The 14236-nt window shown below is 37.2% G+C and overlaps 2 protein-coding genes across 2 annotated transcripts; one reads left to right on the top strand and one right to left on the bottom strand.

The window, feature by feature from the left end:
• Positions 1 to 7019: 7019 nt before the first annotated feature.
• LOC131429753 (BLOC-2 complex member HPS5 homolog) lies at positions 7020 to 10527 on the top strand. The gene is made up of 4 exons (XM_058594084.1): positions 7020 to 7348; positions 7408 to 7770; positions 7840 to 7986; positions 8042 to 10527. The coding sequence occupies exons 1-4, from the start codon at positions 7253 to 7255 to the stop codon at positions 9914 to 9916; spliced, it is 2481 nt and encodes an 826-aa protein (XP_058450067.1). The 5' UTR covers positions 7020 to 7252; the 3' UTR covers positions 9917 to 10527.
• Positions 10483 to 11534, bottom strand: LOC131429754 (cytochrome c oxidase assembly protein COX16 homolog, mitochondrial). The gene is made up of 4 exons (XM_058594086.1): positions 11428 to 11534; positions 11066 to 11093; positions 10834 to 10972; positions 10483 to 10770 (listed from the first exon to the last, which is right to left on the bottom strand). Exons 3-4 carry the CDS (start codon positions 10953 to 10955, stop codon positions 10575 to 10577), a joined length of 318 nt encoding a protein of 105 aa, XP_058450069.1. The 5' UTR covers positions 10956 to 10972; positions 11066 to 11093; positions 11428 to 11534; the 3' UTR covers positions 10483 to 10574.
• Positions 11535 to 14236: the final 2702 nt, after the last annotated feature.

The raw sequence follows: 14236 nt of genomic DNA, 5'->3' as shown, positions 1-14236 counted from the left end.
TATCTTGACTTGTATTAATGGCAGCAACACAATTCTTTCACTATTTCATCAAAAATATGATCAGGAATTTAGGATAATATTTTGAACAGTGTGAGAGAACAACAAACAACTCAAAAATTAAGTTTTCTCGAAATTTGAAAACAACGCGAAAAACTCTGAACTTTAGCTTGGGTTTTTCGCGCAAGGACGACGATTTTGAGGTAGTCAGGTACATATCGTTATAAAAGAGGAACTGTGGTCGAAAATCGATCATTTTTTCTTGTGCGTTGGATGGAAGCAGACGTCGGGGCGAGAAGACGCATTCAAACAGCAAGATCGGAGAGCGCACCTTCTGCGTGGTTAAAAACCTCAAACGCTCGGGTCGTAGTTCTCATTTGCTTCCGGTCGTCAAGGCGAGATGACGCATTAAACCCGTTTCGCATAATTTGGCACCGCGAGCGGATGTCTTGCGGTTTTTACGCAAAGCTAGCTAGTTTCAACTCAAACAAGAGCGATTGCATCATGCAACAGAGCTTCTGGTCGTTTGCATTGGAGAGAAAGAGAACGAAAAGTGAACAACATTATATAAAATTAGCCGTTCTAATGGCTCTAAATATTATCTAAGGAACTATTAAGATTACTTCTTTGCAAATCGAAGGAAAAAATCATCAGTTTAGTATAAAGCCAAAATAATTTGATTTGCTTCGTGCACTTTTCGCTGTGCGAAGATCGCTTGAGAAAAATGTTCCGAACTGTGCTAAATATCGTAGAGAATTGCACAATTTGGTCCTTCTAAAAGGCAGAAATGAATCCTGTACAGCATCTTGATAGTTTCTTTTAATGAAATATGCAAATCCGAAATGAGATAATCGACGTCAAAAAATGTTTAAAATTCTAGTAGTGAAAAGGGGGGAAGTTTTACAATTTACACAATCGATTTAATTCGAAAGTATGAAGAAATGTCAATGTGTCAGTTTTATTCAATTCACGACATCCAGTTATGTCTCTGATATTACACTCCCGTACTTTTTTAGTCATTGCAATTCCATGCTAATTTTCTGAAATAAATGTTTTATTTTTCATAGTGTTTTTCATTTTATAGATTTTTATAAAAATCTGGAATATCTCCCTTCTGACTTCAACGAATATAAAAAATATTAATTCTCTGGTGTCTAAATTTGATATGAACTGATAGGTAAATGTGATATGAACAGTACATTACATTTTACGTATGAAACACGTAACTCTTACTGGATTATGCATTAAACAGTTTTAAAATGCCAGCCCAATAAAACCTACGTGAAAAGTAGGGTGGAAAATATTCACATAACTTTTCACGTACCTATAACATGATTATTATTTTGAGTGTAACCTCTGACCTGATCGTATAGTGACACCGAAACATCGTTATTTTCACAATAGTTAGTGTGAATAGTAAAGTATAGTCTCAAAAAAGGCGCGCAAAATTTCAATCGCTTGAGTTGACTGAATCGTCGCACAAAGCATAACAAGAAAACCGACACATAGAAACCAGGAATATTTTCAGTGATTGAGCGCAGTGGCCTTACCACTCGTTTTGATGGCTTGTAAAATAGACTCATTGATTCATAATGGATGTTTGAATCCTTCACACTTTCAAAATATCCCAATTCAATCGTTATTGTTATTGATTTTTATACTATGAATCAGGAGTAATTATGATTGACTCACATGAGGTCATATGTATATGTATTGACTAAATTGCTTACCATGCATATGCATGAGTTTAGTAGCAAGCATAGATCCTTTAAAAGACGATCCAAGACAAGAAAACATGCAAGTATTTTTGTATCTTCAACAGTAGTTCACCAGATCCTTCACGCGGATGAGAATAAATTTATGTAAAAGTATTCACTTGACACGCATGATAGAGTGCGGTTTTATACTATGAATCAGGAGTAATTATGATTGACTCACATGAGGTCATATGTATATGTATTGACTAAATTGCTTACCATGCATATGCATGAGTTTAGTAGCAAGCATAGATCCTTCAAAAGACGATCCAAGACAAGAAAACATGCAAGTATTTTTGTATCTTAAACAGTTGTTCACCAGATCCTTCACGCGGATGAGAATAAATTTATGTAAAAGTATTCACTTGACACGCATGATAGAGTGCGGTCGATTTGGGCTCGTTATTATTGCAACGCAAATCCCAATGCATAAATTCGTGTCATTATTTGATATGTAATTTTTGCTCACGATTTAATGGCACCGTGCCCAACGTGCATTTCGCTCACCATCGAAATACGGAATAGCATCGCGCAAGCAATATAAAATTGCGGAAAAGTTTATGTAAACTTTTCTAAATTTCGATTGTTTTGGCTAAAGTTTTATAATTTTGAGTTGCATTTTCAGATTCTTTGTGAAATACAAACACTAGTTTTTAGTTCTAAAATCATCCACGTTGAACGGAACAGTAACCTTTAAACCTTTTTTTTTAAACCAATTACGCTCGGTAAAGAAAAATTTCAAAATCCTAAGAATATAAAATTAATTGCGAAAACATAAATGGTTTTAAATATTCAATGAACAAGTTGAAAGTTTCCGTTTTCAGCTATGCAATTCTTCCTTCAGAAAAAAACAATCCCGACCGCTAAAGTCAAACAATCATTAATTTTCACAGAATAATCTAAACTAATTTTCTAAGAGATTGTCGGTTGGGTTTTTTGATATTCGTTTCTGAGAAAATCAGATTTGAAGCGTGAAAATAGCCCTTTAAAACGCCCTAAAACACACTGGCCTAAGTCTTTAATGATCGTGTAAGCGACGACACGACCAGACACTCCGAAGAAAAATCGGAATAAAAAGTGTTCGTAAGAGATTTACCACCAATTACCACAGCATTGAGTGTCCTCTTGCAAATGATACAAATAATTTTTTTGAACAACACTGTTTTGGTTGCTACGAAGTCACCTTCGTCAGCGTGAGCCTCGTTAAAACAAACATGCAAGAATGGAAATGGACGTTCAGGTCAAAGTTACAATTATTGCAATATTTGTTACACATAATTTAGCATTTTACTTATTTTCTTGCCAATGCTCTTATTATTTGTTCAAATATTAATCTGCTTAGTGACGAAATCAGTGGTTGCAGCCTACCTGAAATATTTCATAAAATCTGGAACTGTGCAATATGACGTGTGATTCGATTCATAAATTAATAATTGATACCAGTTACGAAAGCGATTTTCCCGATGCGTTAAAATAAATATCTATAAAATGTTGATAACTTTTTGTGTCCTCTTCGTCAAATTTTAGTGCTTGACACTTACTAGTCATTTCAAATATCTTTATCGTTAATGTGAACTGATTTAGTCTCTACACAAAGAGCTTAATTATGCACATCATAAGAGAGAGAACAGAACAATAAAATAAATGCAAACCAGATATATTAGAAGGAAATTATTGAATTTCGGAACAATTTTACAGTATATCAAAACCCGTCAGCAAATCAATTTTGATGCGTTCCACAATTTCAGAATAGCCCTTTTCCTTTTAATTGGTAACTTCTCAACAGGGCCGCCGAGTGAAAAAAAACGGGCCCGAGAGGATTTCAATACGGGCCCCCTTCGGAAACACTACTCTATCTTGAAGGATTGAACGAGCAAAAAGAAAGGTCCCAAGGTATGTTTCATTATGAGCAATAAAAACAATTTTAAATCTTCGAATTTCCGGCCCCCCCTAAACATGTCTGGGCCCGGGGGGAATCCTCCCTCACCCCTCTCGGCGGCCCTGCTGATCAATAACAAAACACGATAACCATTATTAATATGTACCTCAACAATTTTAACCAAATATTTTGAATGAACTGATTTATATATGCACTCTTTGCTTTTAAAACTAAATGTTTATTGAAGTAAATGCTTTACTTTTCGAATAATTGTAATATAAAAATATATCTTTATAAAACTGAACACTTATACTACTGAGCATGATTTAGGATAAATTATTTGGTGTTAAATTCGTTGTGCGTAATATAATTTGATTTTAATAACACCACATCAGGTTACAGTCAGCCATAATTAAACACTCAAGAATAATTAGTGATGTTGTGACACAACAACTGTGGCAACGATTTACATTAACTGTCCGCACAAGTTTTACCAAAATGCATTTTTGTCGTTATCTCCAGTGTTTTTTTTCTGATTTTATACTGCCCCGTCCAAGGGTGCGAAAATTTGACATTTTTTTAAACTGTCGCCAACCATAAGACAGTCACTGACAACGATACGCGCAGCTGCTACATGCAACAGGAGCCAACACGCAATGACACGAGAGCTTGACGCAATCATGAGAGCCACGACACACGACAGCGTTATTGAGAGCAGTTAATTTTGTTTCACTCTGTCACAATAGTCAAAGCCACAGCGTTCGTTTTGTGGTAGTGTACGTTCATGCTGTATTCATTTTCAGTCACGGTTTTCAAGAATGCCATGAGCTCAAAATGTCATGACATTCTTATAACTGGACATTCATATCCGCTGTGACCGTTTGTGGCGATAAATTAAGTGAGAGCGACGATGTTTCCATTACCGGTTCTATTTCGGTTTTGAGCAGCGTTAAGTTATTCTCATGCGTAATCTATTATCATGAAACTTATATCTATTTTGAATATTAAGATAAAAATTGCCATGGTAGAAACTCAATCACAATCTTGTTCATGCAGATAGTTCAAAAATATTACAAATATTTGCTTAAATTTCATACACGAATAAGCAGGAGCGCAGCATTAGTCTATCCGGTATGACGCAAAGACAAGAAATCTTACCGCAGAGACTGCGCTCCTGTTACTTCTAGAATTCTAGTTCATGCTAAACGGTTTAAAATTGTTCGATCTAAAAAGTGGATTGGAATAAATCAACCAGCTGGAAATTAAACCAAAATCACACGAGCTACCAAAACAAACCCACCATCCGAATTCTGGAAGTCAAAGAAATTATTTACTCTGCATTTCTCACTAAACCGCTTCTTTCCAACGGGAGTGCAGAGAAAAAAAAAACACGAAAAGGATACAGAAACAACCCGTCTGCATTGGGGAGCAAGACTTTCATGTGCATGTCCCTCTACACCTTATTATAATCGAAGTAAAATGAATTTCAACGTAGAGCCTTGTTGGCGACTGTCTCTCGAAAGTTGTTGAATTTGGAAGGAGCTACTGTTTATTGTCCCGGGTTGGCGGTTCAATGCATAGGACGCTGCCTAAGTAACATTTTTAATATTAATAAATACTTGTAGCTGTCTTCAATGCTACATAATAAATCTTGCATTAAAACTTTAAACTCCACGAAAGCCTACTGAAAACCTCTATAAGAGCATGTTCCTGCCAAGTGGACCATTCTTCATAAGGTTTATAAAGCAATGTGAAGATCAGCATAAACCTGCGTTAAAACTCTAAATTCAAGAAAATTTTAAAACCAGCTTTACGATCAACATTAAATTTATTCGGATGGACTATGTGTTTGTCATGTCTGCTTTGAATGCAATCAGTAAGAATTAATTAGATTTTTTTTACGAGTTTGAGGCTTTTTCCGAACGTAGAAATTTCATGCGCTTTTATTTTTATCGTGAATGTATGGATAAAAATATGAATTATAGCTAATCGCCTTGAAATAAATGCGGTTTTTGCGAAAGTCTCCATAATTTATTAACATTATTTTCTGTGATTCATCGTAATTCTTGTATAAAACTATTTCGTGGCGTTAAAACTTGTGCATACGTCCTGGAAATGAATCATGAAAGTCCATCATATTTCCTTCTTTTTGCATTTCGAAGTTCATTTGATGTCAATAAAAGCTGCGGCAAAAAACATCATAATGGCGGCCATGAAATTTCCTTTAATACAAATTACACTTAACGTAAGATGCAATAAATCAAATAGGCCACAACAAATATGTCATAAATGTACTTTAGAACCCTCAAATTTGCTCTGAGTGAAACTGTCATTCAATGAACACACACACACACACACAAGACTAGATTTATGAAAGAATTTAACTGACAATAATGTTTTAAAGAAAATGTTTGAAAACAATATTAAGAGCGTTTGCATGGTTTTATTCTAGTGCAAATTGTTTTATTTTCAGCCAAGTTGTTAGTCTAGGTAAAGGGTTTTAAAGAAGCTTTAAAAACTATGATATTACTTTTCAAAAGAGACACTTATTATAGTTGTCATAAAACAGGTAGTGATTGAAAAATCAATTACAAAACTCCTATAAATTATAATCAAAACCATAAGGCATTCGAATTGTTACTTGGGTGGTCTTACAAGTCAATCGTCGTATGTTCAAGCCCCGACCTGGAAGGATTCTTAGTGTCAGTAGGATCCATAGTACTAGCCATGCAATGATTCTGTACACTAAGAATTGGCTGCGAAGTCTGTTGAAACAGAAAGGCCAAATTCCACAACAGGAATGTAATGCCAAGACTTTGCTTTGCTTACTGTTTATTGCGGTAAGCCATTCTCAGATTGTAGAGAATAGAACAGCTTCCGATGAGAGCATACGGCTACATTCACGAGAGAAAATGTCATGAGACCTATGACATTTTCCAACGTTAAAGTCACAACGAAGTACAGTCTGCGACTGCTGCCATTTGTGCGGTTTGACTGTCTGCTGTTTCGTGTCATTCTCCAGTACCGTTTGCAACCCTGGCCCCGTCAATTTATTAGGCTTAAGTTTCGTTCTACACGATTATTGAACGCGTAACTAAGGTTACGGTATCTGTTTTTATAAATACAATAGTTCAGTCTGGGCTGCCAGTTTCAAACTCATTTCAAACGGTTTGATTTTGACGTTTCGAGGTTACTGATGGGTAGTTGAATTGTGAGACAGTTTTGAGAAGGGAGTTGCAGATCGTGTCGTCGGTGTAAGGGGCGCTATAAGTTTAGCGAACAATTTAAAAATGAATACATTTCATTTAGCGTGTGATAACCACTGGTAACTTGACGTTTAAGAATCTGACAATAACTTTGACCTTTTTTTACTGTTTTCAGAGGCAGCGAAAGTGATTTGTATTGATTGTGTTTCTTTTCTGATCTCTGGTGTTATCAGTTTAATCTCCTCAAATATTTGCAGTTTCTTCTAAAAGTATTGCCCAGAAACTTCATAATTTAGACGGCATGCTTACGTTGAATCACAATTTTATTTGATTCGTTGAAGATTTTCATGATATTTAACTTGTGATGCGAATACAATAGTTGCAAAGTGAATGTTGGTGCGACGGGTGCTACAATGATAATGGACGCAGTTAATCACTACAGCCTGAGCCAGCGTACGAATCTTACGCAGGCCATCAACTTTCCACTGCGTAACACTAGAAGGATTAAGGTGAGTACAATTGAATAGTTATGACACTGGGTGTCTTTGAAATTTCCATTTCAATCTAGTTCACTTGCTTCGACGTTTCGGAGAAGTATCTTGTGTTTGGAGCCAACTCCGGAAGCTTGTACGTGTATGATCGTGACACTGTTAGTTTTCTGAGTATTATTCCCAGTCAGCTGGGTACCATCAGTCAGCTGTCGATTTCACGCAATGGAAAACAGGTTGCGATTGCCAATCTGCGGGGTTCAATAGGAATTTTGCTTGATCTGGAAAATACCGGTGGCTCCAAGGAGGTATTGCTAACGGAACTTGGCGATGGTAGTAATGGAGCTTTCGTAACGTGTTTCTGCTGGGGCGAAGATGATCGAGAGGTGTACTGTGGAGATTCGACCGGGACGGTCTCACTTCTGCAGTTGGCCATGTTTATGGTGAGTTGTTAACTACGGGATTTTTGGTTTATTGGAGTTTCATTGAAAAATGTTTTTTTGTATGTTTAGGGACGGAATATTTTGAATATAACACTGAATCCGGTATTGTTGTTGGAGTATAAAATTGTACAAATTGATCGATATCAGGATCTTTTGCTGGTGTCCACACTTTCCAAATGCGTTTTGTGCAACACTGCGCGGGAAGAGTTTAAACAGGTTTGTTCAAAATTCTTTTGGTGTTTTGAATATTTGTTCCATTTTTTATCCTCAGATAGGGAATCGCCCCCGAGATGGACATCATGGTGCGGTTTTCATCGTGAACCCATCGAGTTGTACGGCACCGGTTACGGAAACTGAAGAAGACGACAATTATAATAAACAAATACCGTCGCCCTCTGTGCACTACAACTCGACCAGTGACAGTCCAATGTTGAGGGAAGATGTGCGAATATTTTGCGCCCGGCCAGGATCTCGACTTTGGGAAGTTGACTTGGATGGGAATGTGTTGCGAACTCATCAGTTTAAGAACAAATCGGATGCTTCTTCCCCACCGAATGATACTATTTCGTTCAAGCTGTTGCATACAATAAGGAATAGGCAGATTCTAGTACACGATTCCAGAGAGATTTGTCTGATAGATCCCCTTGCCACCCGGATGGTACTGTGGGCTAGCGATTTCGATCAAATTGAACGTGTGGCCACTGTAGGAGAGTGCATTTACGTATTCGGAGGAGAACAAAAATTATTTCAACTTAAAGTAGACATCGAGGAAAGCAGTCAACCAAAGAAAACAACAGTCAGCTATGCAAAGAAAAGTTCACCACTCAAGGAAAACGGTGTCTACATTTTGGATCACTTGTTCAACAACAATGGAACGAAAGATAATTCCTTACAAACGGAAGTAACCATCAAGGATGCTCTGGTGTCGGTTGTGCGCGGCAAGTACGGGCGAAACATCAAACAGATGTTTCTAGGATATGATCAGATTGGTCCCGAAAGGCCCAAGACACTGAACGTAAGCAAAATGTACAATTGCGAGGAGAACTTCAACGGTCTGACACGAGTTTTACCGACCAGTGATGATGGTCTCGATAATAATGACGATGAGAATGAAGATGATCCCGCCGAGGAAGTTGTTCCGAAGAGAAACGCACAAAAGAAAATGTTTTCCATGTCACTGCTCAGTGATTATCAGCTCAGCGAGGATGATAAAACGGTGAGAAATCTGTATCTGGTGTACCGTTCTTCAACGATCAGTAATTTAAACTTTGCCGATCGTTACGCAAAAATATTCGATACGTACGAGTGTCGAAAGATTGTTAGTTTGCTGTACAAATTGGAACACGTAATGGAAGAAAATAATGAAGACAATGCAAGGCTCAAGTGTATCCGCATTTATTTTGATTATTTGAAAGTGGAACTCATCTGGGAGATCGACGAGGAATCAAGGATTTACATCAAGCGAAGTTTCATCGAGTATAACAGTAAACTACTAGACGGGGAACTACAGCAACTGGAAAAATGTGAATCGTGCAGCCATTATCTGCGGCCTACTACGTGCTGTTACTATTCCGAAATAGGAATCACGTTAATCAAGTATTATTGGTCTCGTAGGGAGTACAGTCAGTGCTTTGAGATAGTGCAGCAAGTGCCGTACCTTTGGCTAGCCATCACCAAGTTTCATCTGCAGGATCAACGTGAGGATAAGGTCGTTCAGTGTCTGTGGAACGTGGCTGATTGTCCTTTGCTGGAACGTGCCGCCAGCGAAATGTTCTCCATCGATCTTTGGCGTCAATTACTGGACCTAATGTTGACCTACTACAACAGTAACAGCTTGATGTGTTTGAACTGTGATAAACTCTGTACGCTGACCGATCCCGATTGCAATCGAACGGAGAATGAACCCAGCGATAGTCTTAAAAGCAATAATTATGCTAAGCAAATCGACAGTAATAATCAAATACCCAACTCTAACCAAAGGATTAACTTTTACACTTGGGATTATGTTTTGAACGTTGCAATCAACAGTGAGCTAATCAAAGGTAGGGACCTACTAAATCTTCTACGTGGCTATGAGGAGTACATTCCCAAGGGTGCAATCAGTACCAGATTCTATCTTAAATGTCTATTGGACACCAGTGAATAGAAGAAATAAGAACTACATAATTATACGAAGAAAACAGTAAAGTACTAGTGTGCGCAAAAAATAGCTACTTAAAGTCATTGACATTATAAGTAAAAAGTTACATAATCAAAGCATCTTTTATCAATCAGTAGCGGTAGTATTTGGCTAATGTTAAGAATATTTAAGACACAAATTAGATCCATATTTAGTTAAACTCAAGTTGGTGACGCAGGCGTTACCTTCGCCTATCTCACTGACAATAATCAAATCCAACCGGACAAGTAGGAAAGCTTTGAATGTTCAAATCAAGCCAAAAATGTGTTGGAATTAGTGGTTCGCCGGTTGCTTAATCCAACGAGACGGCTTTCAACATTGTTATCAAAGTTGGTATATACAATACATAGGGGCTTAGTACTCGTTGCACCGCGGTATTTTAAAAAATTTTCGGCCTACAATCGACGTGTTGGTGTCAATAGCTTTGCTTCTCGGCTTAGAAACGTAAACACTATCTGGAGAGCAACGTATTTCATCTTACCTTACCATCAGATCAATATAAGAACGGTTACTCTATTCCACATCACAGTGACTTCTACTATAAAATATACAAATCTTGTCTTGTATTTTCGTGAAAATAAATTTATATACATCAACTACAAAACAAAATTGAAATCTACTTGTTTTAATGACTAGCCTGATTCTTCATCGTTTGTTCTTCCCAAGGGCGCGGTCCGCGGACGTTTTCCCAGTTGTTGATGTCAATGGATTTTATCTTGTCATATTCCGTCTCCAACGTAACCTCTTCTGGTTTTTTCATATGAATACCATGGGATTCGGCTTCTTCCCAGCTAAGTGTACCTTTCTTGGAGTAAGTATATCTGCAATTCATTAGAGCATTTAGACAATCACTAATCAAGTGTACGGGAGGCAAAGCATCATACCTAAGCTGGGCAAACTGTTGTAAACCAAAAGATCCTGCCACGATTAGAAACAGAAATGGTACGCCGAACCGGAAAAACTTTTGCTTCGTGTAGTACTGAAGTTTACTTTGGAAGGTGTTCATGGTACCGGGAGATTATGCTAAAAAAAATACACAGGAACATAAAAAGAAAGTTATGATTTTTTTTATAAGAATGAATTAAAAAAAAATCAATGAACATTAAACATTTTTACCTATCGGACAAGAATCAGTGTTATCACAAGCTGCCCTTACACGAGACAATATTATTGTCAATACAAGGAGTATTGACAATACTTTTGATCGTGTAATGGAAACTTCATTGGATTGACGAAAATATTGTCAAAAAAATCAAAACTGCTCATCAATCCAACAATACTTTCTCTCCAGAGAGAAACTGTTAAATATGTGCAATAATCTCTTATCTCTATATTTTAATATTCATTTGCAATATTTGAAGCTCCAAACGCTTGATTTTCTCGAAAAATGCGGACTCCAGTTACCAAGTCAATTGGATTGACGGTATTGACAATACTTTGGATTGACAATAATATTGTCACGTGTAAGGGCTGCTACACATCTCAGACCAAAATAAGACAAAACTTTCGCGACTTTCACCAAACAAACGTGAATTCACCGAACAAAGCTCATTTAGCAAATCCGAAGCTTTTCCGTAAAATCAAGTTGCCACCTTAATAGCGACCAACGAACCCAGTGAATTCTTCGAGCCGCTTCGGTCCGGTTGAACACGACATCGGCCCACTCGTACACGCTCTTTGAACATAACTCATTCGATTACTCAAATTCATTTAGTGTAACAATATGTCAAAATTTGAGTATGAGTTTGAGCAAAATTTACTCAGTTCTCTCTCATACATTAGAGTATGCGTCGAGTTTTCAAACATTTGAATGAAAAAATACTTCTTGAAGTTCAGTACGTTTCCATCTTCGGAATATTCTTATCGAATTTAACCGTTGTGCACTCGAAAAAAAAAACACCTTTAACCCTTATGCACTCGAATGGGTACCCGGGTACCTTTTCGAATTTCAAAATAAGAAATTTCTGAGTTAGGTTTAAACTAAGATTCTGCAATTCGGTCAATTCCAAGAACTAGTTGGACCATAACTTCTCATGCTTTGACTTTTCATTTTACAGTAAGGGGGGTCGAATGGGGGGGCTCAAATTTTTTTTATTACGTAAACACCCGAATGGGTACCCGGGTACCCACAAATAAAAACGCTTGTAACTAAGGCAAATTCCATCCGATTTGAATTTTTTCAGTACGGGTAAATTCAGAAATTTATCCACTTTTCGATGGCCGTGTATATTGCTGTAGTAGGTTCTTCTGGTTCCCGTTAATCCGGATTTCCGTAGAATGTTCCGACACTTGTGTTTTCCACCATAAATGTCATTTACTAATTTGAAACTTTTCCAAACCAGCTATTTGAGAAAGGCCGTACCAAAATGAAACATATGTAGAATACACAACGCTGCCAACTGTTGCAGGACATCTCACTTATACATATTTACATCGCCTGAGGCCGAGGGGCACGCAGACCGAATTGATTACATGTTCAATTTCAAAATTTATTGTTTTTGTTACATTTTCATTACACTCCTTATATTTTTATTACCTGAAATTTACTACTGCTTTCACTAATTTTGATTGCATTTAATTACATTGCATACATAACACAAAATTTGGTATTGCGTGCTCCTCGCAATAGGCCTGAAGTACATAATAATTTTCAAACTGAAGATAAGAAAGTGAAGTATATAAGGGAACATACATAAAGTACGTCACGCGTTTAGGGGGGAGAGGTTTCAAAAATACGTGACAATACATGGTGAAAAGATTGAGAAATGCTCGACAAAGGGGGAAAGGAGTGGTAGAAAAATTCAAAATTTTATGTTACGTACATAACGGATGCCCCCTGAAATATATAAACATAACAACTCAGCATAGCACTTGATTTCATATAGCAATTCTTAGATAAGATTACAAAAATACGTGAAATCCGTGTATAAATGCCTCGATGTCGGAACTCATTTAGGATATCCGGGTTCCTGGGAACCAGGAGCACCATGTCCATCTTTATGGGTACCAATCCCAAAGAGCTTAAGTTCCTGAATCCAACAGTGCTAAAATTACTTCAATCGGTTGAAAAATGCTCAACTTACAGCGATTTAAAAAAATGGGTACCCGGGTACCCATTCGGGTGGTTAACCGTTGTGCACTCGAAAAAAAAACACCTTTAACCACCCGAATGGGTACCCGGGTACCCATTTTTTTAAATCGCTGTAAGTTGAGCATTTTTCAACCGATTGAAGTAATTTTAGCACTGTTGGATTCAGGAACTTAAGCTCTTTGGGATTGGTACCCATAAAGATGGACATGGTGCTCCTGGTTCCCAGGAACCCGGATATCCTAAATGAGTTCCGACATCGAGGCATTTATACACGGATTTCACGTATTTTTGTAATCTTATCTAAGAATTGCTATATGAAATCAAGTGCTATGCTGAGTTGTTATGTTTATATATTTCAGGGGGCATCCGTTATGTACGTAACATAAAATTTTGAATTTTTCTACCACTCCTTTCCCCCTTTGTCGAGCATTTCTCAATCTTTTCACCATGTATTGTCACGTATTTTTGAAACCTCTCCCCCCTAAACGCGTGACGTACTTTATGTATGTTCCCTTATATACTTCACTTTCTTATCTTCAGTTTGAAAATTATTATGTACTTCAGGCCTATTGCGAGGAGCACGCAATACCAAATTTTGTGTTATGTATGCAATGTAATTAAATGCAATCAAAATTAGTGAAAGCAGTAGTAAATTTCAGGTAATAAAAATATAAGGAGTGTAATGAAAATGTAACAAAAACAATAAATTTTGAAATTGAACATGTAATCAATTCGGTCTGCGTGCCCCTCGGCCTCAGGCGATGTAAATATGTATAAGTGAGATGTCCTGCAACAGTTGGCAGCGTTGTGTATTCTACATATGTTTCATTTTGGTACGGCCTTTCTCAAATAGCTGGTTTGGAAAAGTTTCAAATTAGTAAATGACATTTATGGTGGAAAACACAAGTGTCGGAACATTCTACGGAAATCCGGATTAACGGGAACCAGAAGAACCTACTACAGCAATATACACGGCCATCGAAAAGTGGATAAATTTCTGAATTTACCCGTACTGAAAAAATTCAAATCGGATGGAATTTGCCTTAGTTACAAGCATTTTTATTTGTGGGTACCCGGGTACCCATTCGGGTGTTTACTTAATAAAAAAAATTTGAGCCCCCCCATTCGACCCCCCTTACTGTAAAATGAAAAGTCAAAGCATGAGAAGTTATGGTCCAACTAGTTCTTGGAATTGA

The sequence above is a fragment of the Malaya genurostris genome, chromosome 2, assembly GCF_030247185.1.
Source record: "Malaya genurostris strain Urasoe2022 chromosome 2, Malgen_1.1, whole genome shotgun sequence".
In the NCBI taxonomy this organism is placed as follows: domain Eukaryota; kingdom Metazoa; phylum Arthropoda; class Insecta; order Diptera; family Culicidae; genus Malaya; species Malaya genurostris.
Note: the sequence above shows the minus strand (reverse complement) of the source record. Positions and strands in the feature narration are given on the sequence as shown.

Bases quoted from the DNA above. Each gene is read 5' to 3' on its own strand.
- LOC131429753 (XM_058594084.1), top strand. From the start codon at position 7,253: ATGATAATGGACGCAGTTAATCACTACAGCCTGAGCCAGCGTACGAAT. The intron at 7,349-7,407 runs GTGAGTACAATT...ATTTCAATCTAG, and splicing joins GTAACACTAGAAGGATTAAG to TTCACTTGCTTCGACGTTTC. The intron at 7,771-7,839 runs GTGAGTTGTTAA...TTGTATGTTTAG, and splicing joins TGCAGTTGGCCATGTTTATG to GGACGGAATATTTTGAATAT.
- LOC131429754 (XM_058594086.1), bottom strand. From the start codon at position 10,955: ATGAACACCTTCCAAAGTAAACTTCAGTACTACACGAAGCAAAAGTTT. The intron at 10,771-10,833 runs GTATGATGCTTT...AATGAATTGCAG, and splicing joins CAACAGTTTGCCCAGCTTAG to ATATACTTACTCCAAGAAAG.